Here is a 17431-nt window from a genome sequence, read left to right on the forward strand (position 1 = left end):
TCACAGTTGTTGACTTCAATGGCCTTGTATTTATGAACCTGCATGCCAACTTAACCTTACTTCATAAACATTTTATCATTGCTCCTCCTAATAAATCACTTGTTTGATGATTATGCCCATGATTGAACTATGATTTTAATTTCCTCACAGTTTTTGACTTCAATGGCCTTGTATTTATGAACATGCATGCCAACTGAACCATACTTCATAAACATTTTATCATTGTTCCTCCTAACAAATCACTTGTTTGATGATTTGGCCCATGATTGAACTGTGATTGTAATATCCTCACTGTTGTTGACTTCAATGGCTTTGTATTTATGAACCAGCTTGCTAACTGAACCTATTTTATATTGACTTCAAAGTCCTTTATGTTATCCACCTGCCACTTCTCTATGTAGTGTACCACAAATGTTTTTCTTTCCTCCCAAGTTTACATCCCTGATCTGAGTGGAAAACCCCTAACAAGTAATAGTCAACACTCATATAAACTTCATAACCTTGGCACTCTCTACCTACCTCTTTCTTGTATCGTGTTTTCAAAATGTCCAAAAAGTATAATAAAAAATTGAATTCACTTAAAATTTTCTTCAATTTTTCTTAAGGCCATCCTAACTTTCTGTGGTATTGCTGGTACCTTAGCTCATGGAATCTATTTTACCTAGTTACTTGTTCTTAGCTAATTTTGATGAATAATGGGGGAAAGAGTCGAGGACATTGACAGAAAGTAGTAAGTGGGCTGTGATGATGAAAAGTACATTGGAGTGGAGAGGTAAAGAAGTAGGTGTTAAGGTAAGTACTTGTAAACAAAGTGTTGCAGTATGGAGAAGAATTTAGTCCAAATTAGCAATTGCAACTGTATCGTAGATGAAAAGAAAAACTTTTTTGTATTCTGTTAATGTTAGAATAAGTTGTGTTCACACAGTTGATCCTGAGTCAATCTAGTTTATTGTCTACATGTTGCACCTTAACTTTATTTAATACATCCACTCCACCATCACTTTATAAGAGTCCAGTCACACCAAGTGATAGTCATCGAGGGGTATTTGTAAATTAAACCCAATAATGCTGGCCTTGTTGTGGTGGGGCAAAGGCCTCGCTTTGCAAGCTGAAGGTCATGGGTTCAAGAACTGCCTGAGATGGTTATCCTCTCCAGTGCATGGGTAGTTGTTATTGTACATAATTAATTTCTAAAATACTCAATGTCCAAATGGGTCCAAATAGGATTTTTAGGGGTGCCATTTAGTTTTATAATTAGGAATGTATTATCAGTACAGTTGGGGTTTGTTGCATTCTAATTTACCAATTTCAGTACATCATTTTAAAAGAGGGCTTTTCCTCTGTGAAGCAGTTGTAGGAATTAGGGATAAGGATTGCCCACCAATAATAAAAAAAATTCTGTGCTTCTCAGAACCCTCTCTAACAGTAAACTCTCTATAAATATTTTATTGCCATCCCCACTTGAAACTTGTATTCACCACCAATGATAGGAAGCATCAAGTCAAAATTGCTTAGTCAACATTTGAGAGTAAAATCGTTTAGGTTGAGTCTATTTTGAGTATTTTTTAAGGGAAAGGGGTCAGTGAGTAGGAAGTAAGAAATAATTTAGCGGGCTGGAATGGTTACTCACAAGTACAGGAACTGCATGATACCATTAGGTCGGGTCTGTTCTTAAGCATGCCAACTGGATGTTCATTTATTAATTACTGGAGAAAAACCAAAAAATCTCTAGGTGGAGAGGTAAAATAAGCTATAAGTGGAGGGAATGATGAAGGAGAAGGTGCAATTGGGAGAAATGATTGCATTGGCTTATTCAGTCACCATATCTACAGAACAACTATCAGAGCTATATGAGTACCTATTGATACTGAGAAGCTTCTTCTAGGCAATAGGAGCATATATAAGAAGCATAGTGAACTAAATGGTACATGACGTATGGTTACAATAAGATACATTATTATCATCAAAGGTGGTGGTTTATTATTTTGCTCACATAGTAGGGAGAGTAACAAATGGAAAATATTTCAACTAAGTACTTATATAAATGATTTCTACTTCAAATATAATATACTCTGAGGAGCTCCAAAGAATATAATATGAATGCCCTAAAGGAGAGTCAACTATAGTTGATAGTAATATACTATAGTAATATCACTTGGTTATTCCGTGGGAAGCTACTTCTGCAGAACTGGGATTAAAATGGAAGAAAGTTTGCATCAGTTAGAAATGGTGTTTTTTTTCAATCAATTAGCCGTAAAAATGTGATTCCCATGCACAATCTTTTTGATATTTCGATTGTTAAGTTTACTTATTTAAATGTTGTTGTCATCTGTAAGTATCATACTCCAGATGGAGATATTAACCTTAATGTAGATAATTTAATGATCCTGCTTGATTAAGTGCTGAAAACTATAAGGAATATTTGATTTTATGAGGTGAAGTTAACACTGAGTTTGCGACGGCTCACTGCACCATGTCTCCAATTAGGATATCAAAATACAATGAACGTGTTTTGGATCGCGATCCTCTCTCTTCACTTTAGCGCCAACAGGAACTATACCTACGCCTAGCTTTGAGGACACATTCTCCCTAAATAATATTTCTTGAAGAAGAATTTCCACCAAAAAACGCGTCCATGACGCCGAGACAATCACCTTGCCGATCATTTTCCTCTTGAATGAAATATAGGATACATATGAAATGTACGGCGACAGTAAAATAAAGAAGGTGGAATGAAAGGAATTAAACTATAAATACTTGAGACTTATTAAGAGGTTATTGCAGTTAATTTCCGAGAAGAAATAATGGAAATGACTGCAAGCGAAGTTCGAAGACGTGAGAGGCTGAGCTGTGAGAACAGAAAATTCAGTTACCTACGTTGTAGTTAAGAGTTACATAGAATATACAGTTTTGGAGGTATCACAGAAATGCAAGATAAGCGAAAGATCTATTAAGAGGGATGATTGTCAGGAAAGAATCCAACAGGCATCAGGGATTACTATAAGGCACTACGCAGCCTATATTCGGCATATGAATTACACGTAAAGAGTCCACTCTCACCGCTATCATGAACATGCATGTTCATGACCGCTATCACCACCGCGCTGCTTACATTTTTCGCCGGTAGTTGGCGTCTTCCGGGCTGGAATCGCGAATAGGCCCTGCCCCAGGCGCGTACCCTTGCGAGCCCGCACTAGGAGTCTCGTTCCATTTGTAAAACCCTGCCATATAGCGATTTGATCGTTGGATTATTCTTCCTCATAGACTAATACTCCAAAATCGCTAGAATAGTAATGGCCTTGCCTGGTTTCGCTATTTAGCTGGGCCCTTTTCGCTTCTATAGCGTTAAGGTGTTTTTCCCCGTCCCATCCCTTCCGAACCTATCCTTCCCCAGAGACGTCGTCTGGCTCCTATCGCGGCGGCGCCTCCTTCCTTTCACCTTCCTGTCCTCCCCCTTCTACGGTGCAGAGGAGAAAAGCGCGCGCTTATATGCCCTTCCCCAGGAGTGTATGCTTGCGAGCCCGCCCTGGAGTCTCGTTCCATTTGTGCTAAGTATATCTCTGGATTGCAACACTGTGGATGTCGGGGAGGATGCTTATCTCTTGTCTGCGGGGGCTGTGGTGTGACGAGGCAGGGTGTTTTGGGTGAAGGCCATCTGTCCGCGTGGACAGGCCACTTTGCCGAAGCACTTTGGAGGCGGGGAGGGAGGGGGAGTGGGTGCTTGCTTGGTCGTGCGGTGATCTCCTTGTTTGTTGGCTGTGTGGACCACCTAAGTCGGAAGGGATGCTTTCTGCCAAATCCGTCCCCGTGTTATGAGCGCTACACACGCGCGTCTCCCATGCACCCGGCGGTCGAGTTGTTTGCCAACTCTTATCTCTGTCGTCAACAGCGGACTCGTAATTGGAGGTGCTCACGTACCCCGATGCTACAGTTGATCGGTATCGCCTCACTGCATTGACTCTCGCTAAAAACTGTATCCAGCGCGCATTCAACTTATTTACTTTGTTAGGTAGCTCAATACGGTGGTTTCCTATTATTTTTTTATTGCCTAAAACAAAAGAATATTACTCCTGGAGTACGTACTTCACGCTTTTAGAATTTAAAATGACAATATCTATTTTTCGCGATTAAATTAAAAGTGAACATTTTCAAGCGCGCGAAAACGCGACGGGTAAGTACGAATGCTGAGAAAAGCCCGTCTGACGTCATTCTGGTTCCCGCTGTCGCCGTGTGAGGTGACCTTGGGGTGAGGATTTGAGCGCTGATACGATGCAGGCTGCTAGCAGGTAGCGCTTGGCTTAAATAAGGATTATTATTACCCTATCAAACGAAGAAAACTTTCCGACCTTAGGGTGTTTTAATAGGTGATTATTCAGGGATGTTTCCCTGAATTCTGTTTCTCATGAATGCATTGGTAATCTCAGACGATGTAAAACTCCTATCTGCTCGCATAGAAACTAGGTCCCTGTGAAGTCACGTGGAGTGGCATCGCATGGGCGCCAATCTGGCCTTTTTCAAATGAGGATAAAATTGACCATTGCCATTCGTCTAAACCGGTATTTCTAAAACCCAATAATTTGTATATTATGAATACGCTAATGGTAGGTAACGATTCGCAACCAATGCCTTTCGTTTTCATTGATGAAGGAAACTACCCTATTGGAGGTCCCGTACCCCGATGCTACAGTTGATCGGTATCGCCACACTGCATTGGCTTTCGCTAAAAATTGTATTCAGCGCGCATTCAACTTATTTGCGTTGTTACGTGGCTCAATTATGGAAGAACTCAGCGAAATTATTCTTAGGATTCGTCGATACGCAAATTAATTGCGTGTAGTTTTTCAAAGTAAGTTTCGGCGACTTTTGGAAGTCGTGCTGACTGGTCGCAGTAAATTCTTATGCATTTTATGAATGAGTTTTCCTGGACAAAGGACAATTACTTATACCACTTTTTTTTCATCAGAGCGCGACCCGGGTTTCAATGAGTTATCATCATCTTCAGGTGCAAATTATTTAACTATTTATTAATATATTTTTTAGAAATTATTTTTCTAATTGTATTTGTTGAGGTTATTATTGTCTGTAATGAAAGGCAAGTGTGTGGACTTAATGGGGGTTTCGTTCTGGTAATTATGTGTAAATGCCTCGTGAATAGCTCTGGGCGGAATTCCTCATTAGCTTCATCATCTTCATAAGAAATGGAAATGAATGGTTGTAGAAATAGTTAACACGCCTGACCGGCAATCGGGAGATACGGGTTCGTTTCCCGGCTAAGTCAAATATTTTTTCATGGTGAACATCATCCTTTGGTGTATTTATTTTTATAATCTTTTCATCCAACTGCGTCTGGATTCTGGAACTCCCTTCCGCCAAATATAAAGACGTCACAATCACTTCAGTCGTTTAAAAGAAGGCTGTACTCCTATTTGAAGTCTGGGGCTTAATTCAGTCCCCTCAACTCATTAGAGTTATCATCTTAAAGTTGTGACGTTATCAAAACTTTCTACATAAATGTGTACATGTATGTGAGTGTTCAACTGTCTAAATTAAAACTTATATATTTGTGTTATTAGTATTGAATATTTTACATTTTTTGTATAAATATCTACTACTTGTTAGCCTAGCAATAATCTCCATGATGCCTTATTTTTGTCAAAATGCCTTTTATTAAGAGTAAAAAATTTCCTGTATTTTTCTATTTTTTGCTCTCATAGGTTTTACCTAGAGCATAATAAAAATATTCTATTCTAAGTAAAATGAGATTCGCGCGTTTTTTCTTCTGAGTCTGCTGTGAGATAGTTCTCCCGGCCTCTTAGAAATCCACCCTGGGTGGTCGCCATTCTTCTCCTCACGACCGAGTGGACAACCCATATTAGCCAGAGACAAGACGAGCCGGAGTACCCTGCAGCGGAATTTCGTTGGAGAGACAGGGTGCCTTCACAGTTCGGCGTTGCGTTGACGCCGCGGCTAGCGAGCCAATCAGAGCCCGTCTTTGAGAATTGATGACGTCACGTCTCCAGCTCGCAGCGTCGTCGCAGAAAAACTGAACCTGTCGGATTTTCTCTGCCTGAAGGCGGCAGTACGCCGACGATTTCGAATTGGTGTTTGTTTATGGGAAGCTTAGGTATACAAATATGCAAGATTAGCTCTAATGGGAGACCCAAATGCTGTTTATTTCATTATTTACTATTATTTTGAAGTGTTAATCATATATATTTCGTATCTTTCCTAAGAATAGGATAAATGTTAACCCTAAATTAGATTACAATCACCGAGGAGCGCAGATTAACATAACATATACCCGTCAATGGTATCACAAGCTAAATACAGCGTGAGAGCTCCTTGTTGGTGACTACGGTCGTTTAAATTCCAATTGATATCTAATAATTGTACCTTCATGATCTACTCAAGTAGAGCTATTTAGATAACATGACTAGGACAATCTGTTTGAACAACAGTTATCATTAATAAATATTCCTGATAACATTCCACGTTACTAATGTTCACTGAGTGTATGTAATTAGCTATTTTTCGAATATTCCGAGTTGGGAAATAAAATTTAAAGATCATAATAATGCATAGGCAAGGTCTATCATTACATACATGATTATAGACATTATGGTCGCCATATTAACTTCAAAATGCTTTTTATAGTTAATAAGAATATTTTAAGAAATGAAATTGCGTAAAAATGCACAGAACATCATATTGTGCGTTTGGCTCGAAATCACAAGATGTTATGCTCCAAGGCCGATTTTTAGGAGCCAACGCTTTTTGCCTTTCATTTGTTTTCGCAACGCAGAGTTGTGAAGGGCTCCAACTTGCTGCGATGAGTTAGCTCCGCCCCCAAGTACGCAACGCCGAGCTGTGAAGGAACCCAGAGAGAGAGAGAGAGAGAGTGTGTACTCACCCTTTTTGTGGAGGTCCACGTCGGAGAGGATGGTGCAAGCGGAGGCTCCGTTAGGGCCGGGACTTGGGCTGGCCTGTAGCGCCGTGAACGGGCTTCCCCCCGGCCCTGGGTACCTGTTCAAGTGGAAAAAAACACCGTCAACTCTCGTTGAAAATAGAAAACCAATCGGTCATTTTACGGGGACGTACAAACACCCGATTTAGCAGAAGCATGAATTCAGTCTGGTTATGGAAATGTCCGGAGACAGGATATCCGTATACCTTATAGGTTCGAAGATTTTCGCGGCGTTGATCTCTGCATTCTCTTCGGGTTTTCACCGCGTCCGTTGGGTTTTGGCGACAACAGTTTCAACAACCTTCAACCTGAAGACGCTGACTGTAACGTCAGCGAAACTGTTATCGTCAAAACCCAACGGACGCGGTGAAAACCCGGAGAGTATGCAGAGATCATCCATCCGTATACCAATTTAAGTTGACATGAGATAGTAGCCACGAAAACAATGTTTTTCGATTGACTTGGGCAATCATCAAGGGGAAAGATGTGGACACAGCGAGGGCAAAAGACCATGATTGGTAACCCTAAGAGGTTTTTGAGGATTTACTTTTTTTCCAACTTAAACTGGCATTTAAATATCCTTGAAACGTAGATATTCATTTTAGTGGATTCGAAGCTCAACTTAATTATAACTGTGAGCTCAGAGTGAGAAATTATTTCCAATCCATGTATATAATTGTAATGTACTACATAATCGGAAATCTGACACCGTACTCGGAATGTTCGTTTTCAAAGATGAGGTATCATTTGTCCTTTAAAAGTCCATTGCGGGTGACTCCCGTAAAGTTATCACCGTGGCTAGTCCCGGTATACTTAAATTCTTTAAAAGTAAATTCCCCTAAAGAGTGCGAGAAATCGTCAGTGGCGCATGAGCGCCCCCATGACTTTAATCTCTCGTGTAAACGAATATGAAGCAATGGTCTTGTAGGCATACACTTGCAGTAGAGGTATTGAGAGCGCATGAGTTTAATGATATACATGCAAATTTGAAGTTAGTGCTCTTGCCTACTTCATATATAGGGTAATCAATCTTCTCAGACTTTGTGAAAGTTTTTCATTATCAAAATGAAATATGCCTTAGCTTAAATGCAGATATTTACTCTTTTGACCGACCTCATCTCAGCACAGTTTCAAATCGGATTTGTTTATAAATTAACAGGGTGGATCTAAACTATGTTGTACTATGTAATGAACCGGGCTTTTATAATTATAGTTCACATTTAATTGAGCATAGTTTGAGTTTTCAAGGCAAGTTTTTTTTCTCTTAGTAAATGGTAATCTTTTTTCTCTCTCTTAAATAAATAAAATATGAGAGATAGATTGTAGAACAACCATATTCAGAATGTCTTTTTTTCCACGATCAATAAGAGATTATAACGGCAGCGATAGAACTCATAAATGCATTGCATGACTTGTAGTGTAGCCTACTAACACATGTAAAACTTAATGCATGTTTCTTAATTTTATCATTATTTCTAACAGCATATAGCAGTATAGTTTGTTAGTATACGGGACGTTTTTTGGACGGTGTGGTGTGCATGTGGGAGTCCAATTGCATGCTGCATGCTGGTGATTGATCAACCCCTGCCAAACACCCTAGAGGTGGCTCGCAGGGTGTTATATATATGTAGATGCAGATGTAGATGACGCATGTGTTCGCCACGGCAGCGATGGTAGACACCATGTATGGTGCGGGATGCATGTATGTACATGCGGAGAGAGAATGGTTCTCACGTGGTGAATGCTTCTGGCGGTACCGACCACGGGCTGTGCCTCGGCCAGCCCGCCTGCCCGTTGAGGATTCTCAGCTTGTCGTAGACGGAGTCGGCGGCGGCGGCGCACGCGGCGGCCGCGGCGGCAGCGGCTGCGGCGGCCGCCGACCCTGGTGAGGCGCCGCTGGGTGCCGTCTGCTGAGACGTCTGCTGCTGTTGCTGCTCCTTCTGGGAGGCCAAGTTGCGCAGCACTCGGTTGATGGAGGACACCTGCGGGGAGGAATTGGGAGTAGACGCACTTGTTCCAAATCACACCCTCTTAGGGGTCACCAAAGCTGATCTTATACAGGGTGTCCCATTTATCTTGACCACCCGAAATAACTTTTTGTCCAGATGCAAATTCGAAAATGTGTTATTTATTCGGCAATTCATTTCCTCTCCTAAAGACTTATTCAAAAATGTAGCACAGTGAACCATTAACATAAACACAACGTTATGAAAACATAAGAAACTCGTCCACAGTAACATAAGAAACTCGTACTGTTTTCATTTGTTCACTGTGAACGTCAGCAAGTGGAGTAGTTCCAATACCCGCGTACCTGCACTAAGCGCTGGAGAGTCAGTCATTTTTCATAACACTGTGTTTATGTTAATGGTCCACTGTGCTACATTTTTGAATAAAAAATATAGGGTGCCATTTAAAAATGACATTCCGCTCTTCATATCTCTGCCAATAAGAAAGCTACAAGAAAGACAGTCATGATAGTTAATGTCCCCCTGACGGTTAATAGAAATTTGCTTGAAACATTTTTGAATTTGCATCTGGACAAAATGTTATTTCGGGTGGTCAAGATTAATGGGACACCCTGTATAATTAAGTACCTTTTTATTATCAATATACTTCCTTGAATAATGTCAAGGTGCAGTTACTCATTACACTTTCACGATTCTACAAAATAATAATAGCAGACACTTAATTTCTCGGAATTTTGGTCTGTTATTTTTTAAATGAATCTATTTTATTTTCGACAACCTTTTGCATTTTTTGTTTTGGAGCTTTTAACGCTCTGAAATTCGGTGAATCTTTGCCACCATCCGTCTGTCACTTCAGTAAATAAGGAGAGGTAATAATCGATTGGTTCTCAAGATACGAAAGGTCGCGCTCAAAATTTATGTTTCGTGGTCGAAATATCGCGAGATGCATTTGAACCACCATAGATACGTACAAAAGAAGTAGATTTATAAGCGATCACTATTTTTAATACTTATAATGAAAAGCTTAAGTCGATTGTACAAATAATGGCAAATAAGGAGGGTCACATCTGGTTGATGACTAAATAGAAATGCAGCCGTAAGGCCGTTGGTCCTGGTCACATTTTTATGTCTTTGATTAGCTATGATTTCCTTTTATGAACACGTTTTAGCCCTTAACCGGTGACGTACGGTCTGAGAGACCGCTGCGTTTCTAAAATTATGAAAATTTTCAAAAATGCTATTTAAAAATATCTATTATCCTTGAGAGCGACATAATTTTGTATAATAAGGACAAAGCACTCTTAAAATTCAACGCTCTTATTATTTATTTCCTATAATTTGAAAGTGAATTTGAGTAACGGTCTGTGAGGTCTCACGTCACTAAATTGGGAAAACCGATAAACGTAATGCTGGTGGAAATGATTTAAAAAATTGTTAAAAACAATTCCCAGTGATTTTTCAAGAATAATAATAATAATAATTAACAATTTATAAGGAAGCATTTTAAGTTGCATAATGCGGATAATTAAGTACTTAATTTAAAAAAAGTACCATATTTAAAATAATAGCTTAAGTGTTTTTGATATCAGTTTTTTGATTCTCTTTCAAATAACAATTTTTACTGAAAAATTTGGTTCGTATTGGGAATGCATAATATTAAATATAAGTTTCATAATAGTTGAGAAGTCAAAGAAACATTAAACTAAGCAATAAAAATAACTTTTTCAACGTTTTACGAATTTTTGTTTTATTGCGGTCTCCCAGACCGCACGTCACTGATAGTGTGTCAAATATTTCACGTCACTGGTTAAGGGTTATTGGCAAGAAAGGAGGTATGTTTCATCAAACGGACGACAGGCGCGAATGTGAGAGGATCCTCATCGTATTCGACATTCGTTCGGGGGTGGGGGAGGTCACGTGTTGCACACGTGGGCAGTGTCCCGCGCCTGCCCAGGGGATGGGGGTCTTAGCGACGCCGAGCATCAGGACGGGCGTCGAGATCTCTTCACCGAGATAACCGATGCTCCGGATAAGAGAGCAGTTCGCCACCGTTCCTATCCCCTCTCGCCGGCGAAACGAGTTTCCCCTGAGCCGTGTGAGTGTCTCCCCAAATGGTGTGACATGGATCGATTCAGTTCGTTGGAACGAATCCACTCATCACTCTTGTTTCGCATTTGAGCTTCTGCTTTTTCATGAAGATGTCCCGCCGGAATTGAGCTGTTTTTGTGTGGTGAGCTGGCTGTCAACTTCACTTCAGGATAAACTCAATTGAAGTATCCGTGCAATAAAATAGTGCAAATTGTTGTAATGCGAAGTAAAAGATACAGTATCTGGCGTGATACGGTGGAAATCTTTGATATTCAGCTCAGTAAAACCACTTAACTGTTTCCACACACTTTTATTGAAACCGAACATGGTTACGACAACTCGTGATGTTATCAAGGTATATAGTCTTGGGTGCAATCCTTTTTATATTGGTAGAGTTTTTAAGGAAGTGGGGGGTTATTGGGGTGTGTTCATTCCAAGGTTAACGATGACGTCAATTGACGTAATTGAAGTATGAATGCTGGGAAAATCCCATGTGACGTCATTCTGGTTCCCGCTGTCGCTGTATGAGGTGACCTTGGGGCGAGGCTTTGAGCGCTGATACGATGCAGGTTGCTAGCAGGTAGCAGAGTACCCTGCTAGCAGGTAGCGCTTTGCTTAAATAAGTACCTTATCAAACGAAGGAAACTTTCCAACTTTAGCCAGTTTTAATGGGTGATTAGTAAGACACGTTTCCCTGAGCTCTGTGCCTCATGCATACATTAGTAATTTCAGACGATGTAAAACTCCTATCTACTCGTATAGAAACAAGGTCCCTGTGACGTCACGTGAAAAGGCATCGCATGGGCGCCAATCTGGCCTTTTTCAAATGCAGTTAAAATTGACCATTGCCATTCGTCTAAACTGTGATTTCTAAAACCAAATAATCAGTATATTATGAATACACTAGTGGTGGGTAACGAACCACAATCAATGCCTTTCGTTTTCTCTGATGAAGGAAACTACCCTATTGTAAGTTAAATATGAATATAATGCATCTGTTCAATGGGTGGGATGACGAGTAAAGTCGTTTAAGTGTGTTTTAAGCGCTCTAAATATTTCGTAGTCTAGGAGAGAATGTAATTATTCCCCCCGGCTGCACCATTCGTTTTTCCTCTTTCTCGTCGGGGAGGAAGATATCCACTACCACGAGGGGGCAGAACATGCAATCTCGCCTTATCTGCCCCCTGCCATCGCACAACCCCCCTCCCTAAGCAGCCGCCCCTGGCCACCCCTTCCTCATTTCCTTGCGGAGCACAAGGCTGATGCTTATCTCTCGAGCACAAAACTGGCGGGATTAGCGCCGCACATCCAAAGAGCAATCAAAAGTATGAAGGACACAAAGGCTTCGGGCGCGTGGACCGCGGAGATTAAAACACGAGTGCTTTCGGTGTCGATTGAAATCTTCATTCCCTCTGTGTTGTCGTCGCCCGTTGTTATTGCTTGCTCTCCGGGAATTATATGACCGCTAAAAGTGCTGCGATTCATTCCTGATAAAGCTTTTCGCCAAATGGCTCACGCGACATGAAAAGAACACAATCCTCTGACTGGGCTTCTTCAAATTTCTCAGCAAAATTGCTAATTTTTGGTAGTGGAGTTTAGATCTTACTAGGGATGGACGGATCCAGGATTTTTATCGGATCCGGATCGGATCCTTTGATTTTCGGAGCCGGATCTTTCGGATCGGATATTTTCGGATCCAAATGCATTTTCAAATTCCTGACGCTGAGGTTCCCCCGATGATTGTTCAATCTATTGGGAAGAGTCACACTATGTGACAGTCGTATTTTGCCTTTTTTTTATTTTCCACGTCTGAAAATCTCCTACGTAACCTCTGCGAGAGCTTTCAAACAAAACGGTTCATGAATCGCATGCGACGGCGCATTCGAAGATAGAATCGGAACTCTTTCCACCCTTATCGTTGCATTTGGGCGTTGCATTCATATCGTTGCATCGGGGCGTTGCATTCACTGAAGCTATTATTTAAAATTTCGGATCCAAATCCGATGTCTTCCGCGACTTTGGATCCGATGTATCCGAAGAAGGGCAATATCCTCGGATATTTGGATCCGAAGTATCCGATCCGACCATCCCTAGATTTCACTGTTCAAACAAAGTATTTTTAAAAGTAAGTCACATACGGGTGTCTGCCGCTTATGGGTGTATGTGACTTACTTTTAATCATCATGAGCCGCGAAATCTTCAATCAAAGTATTTTTATTTTATGATTTAGTGAACTTGTTGATTACCTTATATTTGTTCTAGTTGTAAATTCGACACTTTTTGAGACATTGTAGATCACAGGCCTTGGCTGGTTGATCTCACTTTCATTCACATTTAACTCTTCAAGTCGACGTACCTACATAGGCAAAAATACGTTCACATTTATAATTTTAGATAAAATTGGAAAATAACGGTCATGAAAAAATTCATTAGAAAATTTTAGTTGTAAGCTTCTGAATTAGACCTAGTGGAAGAAAATCGTGTTCGTTTCTTCCAATTCAAAACGTTCGTGGCGTTGGCAAAATTCAGGAAGAAAGCGATCTAAGGGGAGTTCAGGAGTTCTTGCACCCTACTTCCACAATCGGAAAAATATTAATTTTTTTTAAATTTCCACACCATATCTGGATCGAAAATAATAAACACCGGTAAATGCATTAACAAGGGGCTTGGAATCCTGTTGTTTATCAATATATTGAGAGGAATTATTATTATAAAAAAAAACATTATTAGAAATTATTTGGGCTCGCACGACCCTTATTGTCGGGTTTACCGTCAATATAGTGATAAGTTAATTAAAAGTGTAGCCTGCGGTATCCGGAGAAAAACATTGGTGATATAAGTGCACTTCGAAAGAGTAGGTACTTCATTTTCTTCGCTGTCGCCGACTTACCCATCCTCCGTTATCGCTTCTGTGTGAAGCGACAGCGGCGAAGGGACCTCTTACTCTTTGATGCTCTCCGACCCTCTTAAAACGCCAATTTGCTCGGCGATTGTGTTTGACGGATAACGAGACCTCTCCCATTCCCATGGTATACCTGTCGGCGCGAGATAATCCAACCCTTCCACGAGGGTCGGCTGCCTTCGAGAGCGTAGGCCACCCAGGGTGGACCCGACCATCTCCCTTGGTGAAACGACTGCGCCTCTCATTGCCACAGTCCCTCTCTCGTGCTTCCCGCTGTCTTCTCGGTCGACGTTTGTGCTTGCGAAACCACTCCGACCTTTTCATAAACTGTGTTGAAATAAACACTTGCAATTTTCCACGGTTACATGAAATATAATAGATATAATAGAATAGATGAACTACGGCCAGGATTTAATAAATGAAATTAGTGATATGCAGTGATTTAAGGTGGTGCAAAATCGCCAAAAGCCGGAGTGAGTTGATCGATGCGCCGTTGTTGAGATAATCCGCGTCAAAAGTCGTAGTTAATCATCGCACGAAGCAATTCCATTGTTAGACTGCGATGATATTGTCAACTGACTGTGAAATACGGAAATGGCATATACTGAGAACGTCTTGAAGTTTAATCTCATATTAACAACTTTCACGTTCAAATAAAGAGAATATTTCGTACATTAATTGTTGTATGTTGTTTTTAATCTCAAGTATGAGGAGATCGTTTGCCTGTCAGACCTGTCAGCCCCCCTCTGGATCCGCCCCTGTTGATAATACTAGTTTGTTGTGGGAGAACTCACGGATATTCGCATGGAATTAACACAAGTAGTTCACTTGATAGTACTATTTGAGCCCATAAGTATCAAAATTCTTAACCAGGAGACAGTATGGCTGAAATTATATGTTCAATGCATGGCTTAATATTAGGGATGGTCGGATCGGATACCTCGGATCCAAATATCCGCGGATATTGCCCTTCATCGGATACATCGGATCCAAAGTCGCGGAAGACATCGGATCTGGATCCAAAATTTTAAATAATAGCTTCAGTGAATGCAACAAATGCATAAGGGAGGAAAGAGTTCAGATTCTATCTTCAAATGCGCCGTCGCATGCGATTCATGAACCGTTTTGTTTGAAAGATCTCGCAGAGGTTACTTAGGAGAATTTCAGCCGTGGAAAATAAAAAAAGGCAAAATACGACTGGCACATAGTGTGACCCCTCCCAAGAGATAGAACAACCATCGGGGGAATCTCAGCGTCAGGAATTTGAAAATGCATTTGGATCCGAAAATATCCGATCCGAAAGATCCGGCTCCGAAAATCAAGGATCCGATCCGAATCCGTATCCGAAAAAAATCCTGGATCCGTCCATCCCTACTTAATATTTAGATGTATAGCCATTGCCGAGTAAGGCAGGCAATTATTTCATTTATAGGTCATGAGGACAATTTTTATCATGGCAGAAAATTGGTTATTTCTCCTCGTAAAACTCTCCATTGAGAATTCAAGTTTATTTCCAAAGACAATCTCGAACGTAAGAAGGCGGCTAATGCGCCAATACATATGTAGTCGAGTCGAATCGAGGGCTATTATCTTTGAAGAGTGGGCTATTTTTAGGAGCGCCGACGTCCTTCAACGGATTTTTGTCCCGGAACTGCTCCGATCCACTTGTGCCCCCCACGCTCAAATTTCCACCCCTCTCTTCAACCCTCCTCTCTTATTGCCATCGGCCCGGAAGCCGGAAGAGAGCGATCATCCCCCGTCAATATCCCCCCTATCCCGCCCCCCCTCCACAAGGCCCTTTCTGTGCCTCCTCGAGTTTCCCCGAGGATTTTTTCATCCCTGAAGGCCAGTTGACGCGAAAAATGTCATAACTCAGGTCAAACTAAACAATAGGTGATTATAAAAGTAGTCGGCGTAAGCCACTGTTGAAATTTTAAACACGAGGTTAACAAAAAAAGGTTTGCGTTCCATGTATCTGCGGCACGAGCCTTAATCCTATCCTCACGTGCCAGGCATTTGTTTCAAAATTACCATCTTGAAATGTTCAGGGTACGTACATAGGTTAGATCCTTGTCAAAACGTGCGTGTTTCTCGCATTTGAAAATTTACCATGAGCGTAATTAATCGCAGCGGGCGTGACTTGGTGGAAATCCATAATAGCAGGAATAGAAGGATCAACAGCTTTGCTATTTCCACGTAAGAATTTGTTGAGACCGACCATGGTTTCTGTAACGAAACCGTGGTCGGTGTCAATAAATTACTACGTGGAAATAGCAAAGTTGTTGATCCTTCTATTCCTGTTACCATCAGCGGTTTGCCGGACGTAATATTTTTCAATTTTGATGAGCGCCTGGGGAATTATTGGAAATTCACACATTCGCCGCTTGAATTTTCACGAGATCTTCGAACTCAATATGAGCGGAGTGGAAAGATCAAAGAACATAAAAAAATCTTCACCAAAAGAACGCGTAGAAAATGACTCGATGTTTCTTTTCCTCGACCTTGAGTCGAAAGCGTAGTAACGGTAAGGGTGTAAAGAAGGTGTCGTGCACACCTCGTGTCGTCATGTCTCGAGCCAAGCTATGGATTGCGGAAGATACCCTTGGAGGCATCAGCTCCTAAGCGACCGATTCCTCTCCGTTCTGGATTATTGAAGCGACGTCGTGCTCGCCCACCCCTTTCACTCGTCCAGGGTGTCTTTCTTGCACCGCTGTCGCCTCTCCTCCCGACCCCACACGGACGGATCGCGAGGGAGGCAGTGAAAGCATTGGGGCACGCACTCTCGCCCTCCGCCTTTCTTTTGTCAATCCCGTGTTTGACATGTCATCCGCTCTCGATCCTTTTCACCGCGCTGCTGAGGGCGATCTTTTTCAAGGATGGGGATAAAAAAATTAACGTAGCCGTGTTTACAGACGAGGCGAAAGCGAGAGCTATGGAGACACTTCTATGGGACGGACGACATCCTAGCCTCCCCAGTGTAAACACAGGTCGTGGAGTACCCGCTATTGCGGAGGGATGGTATTGAGACGTCCATTGTCCCGCACGGATCTCGATTGGGTCCTCCTGTCGTTCGTCGGCGTGCTCTCCTCGTCTCACCTTGACAAGCGGCCAGGCATTCAAACTCTTTCCCGTGCTTTGACTTTCATTGGGATCACGGCAGTGGGCGCACCCAACTCCTCATCTACAAATCCCTTAAGATGCTAAGCGTGATGAATACCACTCCATCCGTTCTTCCCAACGGTTATACTCATCTTGGTTAACGCTAATATCGACTATGATTTGGCATCGCAAGCAAATACTCCTCGCTTTCACTATTTACCGTATCGAATAATTTCATTTACTGGGACAGAAAAGCTAAGGAACCTATTGATCTTCAAGGGCACAACTCCAATTTGTGTTAGCAACTCTTTTCCCTCAAAGTTTCATCTATAAAATCTGTCTAAAATTACTTGCATATGTATTTATGAGCTTATTTTAAAACCAATGGATGATATTAAATATAGTTATTAG

The 17431-nt window shown here is 41.4% G+C and overlaps 1 protein-coding gene across 1 annotated transcript in view; it reads right to left on the reverse strand.

The window, feature by feature from the left end:
* Positions 1 to 17431, reverse strand: part of LOC124163062 (paired box protein Pax-6-like) — a 290095-nt gene that overhangs the window by 90306 nt on the left and 182358 nt on the right. The window contains exons 6-7 of the mRNA XM_046539848.1: positions 8699 to 8946; positions 6911 to 7023 (exon numbers count right to left, since the gene is read on the reverse strand). Coding sequence (XP_046395804.1) covers positions 6911 to 7023; positions 8699 to 8946 — 361 coding nt within the window. The remainder of the gene's footprint in view (positions 1 to 6910; positions 7024 to 8698; positions 8947 to 17431) is intronic.

This window comes from Ischnura elegans, chromosome 7 (genome assembly GCF_921293095.1).
Source record: "Ischnura elegans chromosome 7, ioIscEleg1.1, whole genome shotgun sequence".
Taxonomy (NCBI): domain Eukaryota; kingdom Metazoa; phylum Arthropoda; class Insecta; order Odonata; family Coenagrionidae; genus Ischnura; species Ischnura elegans.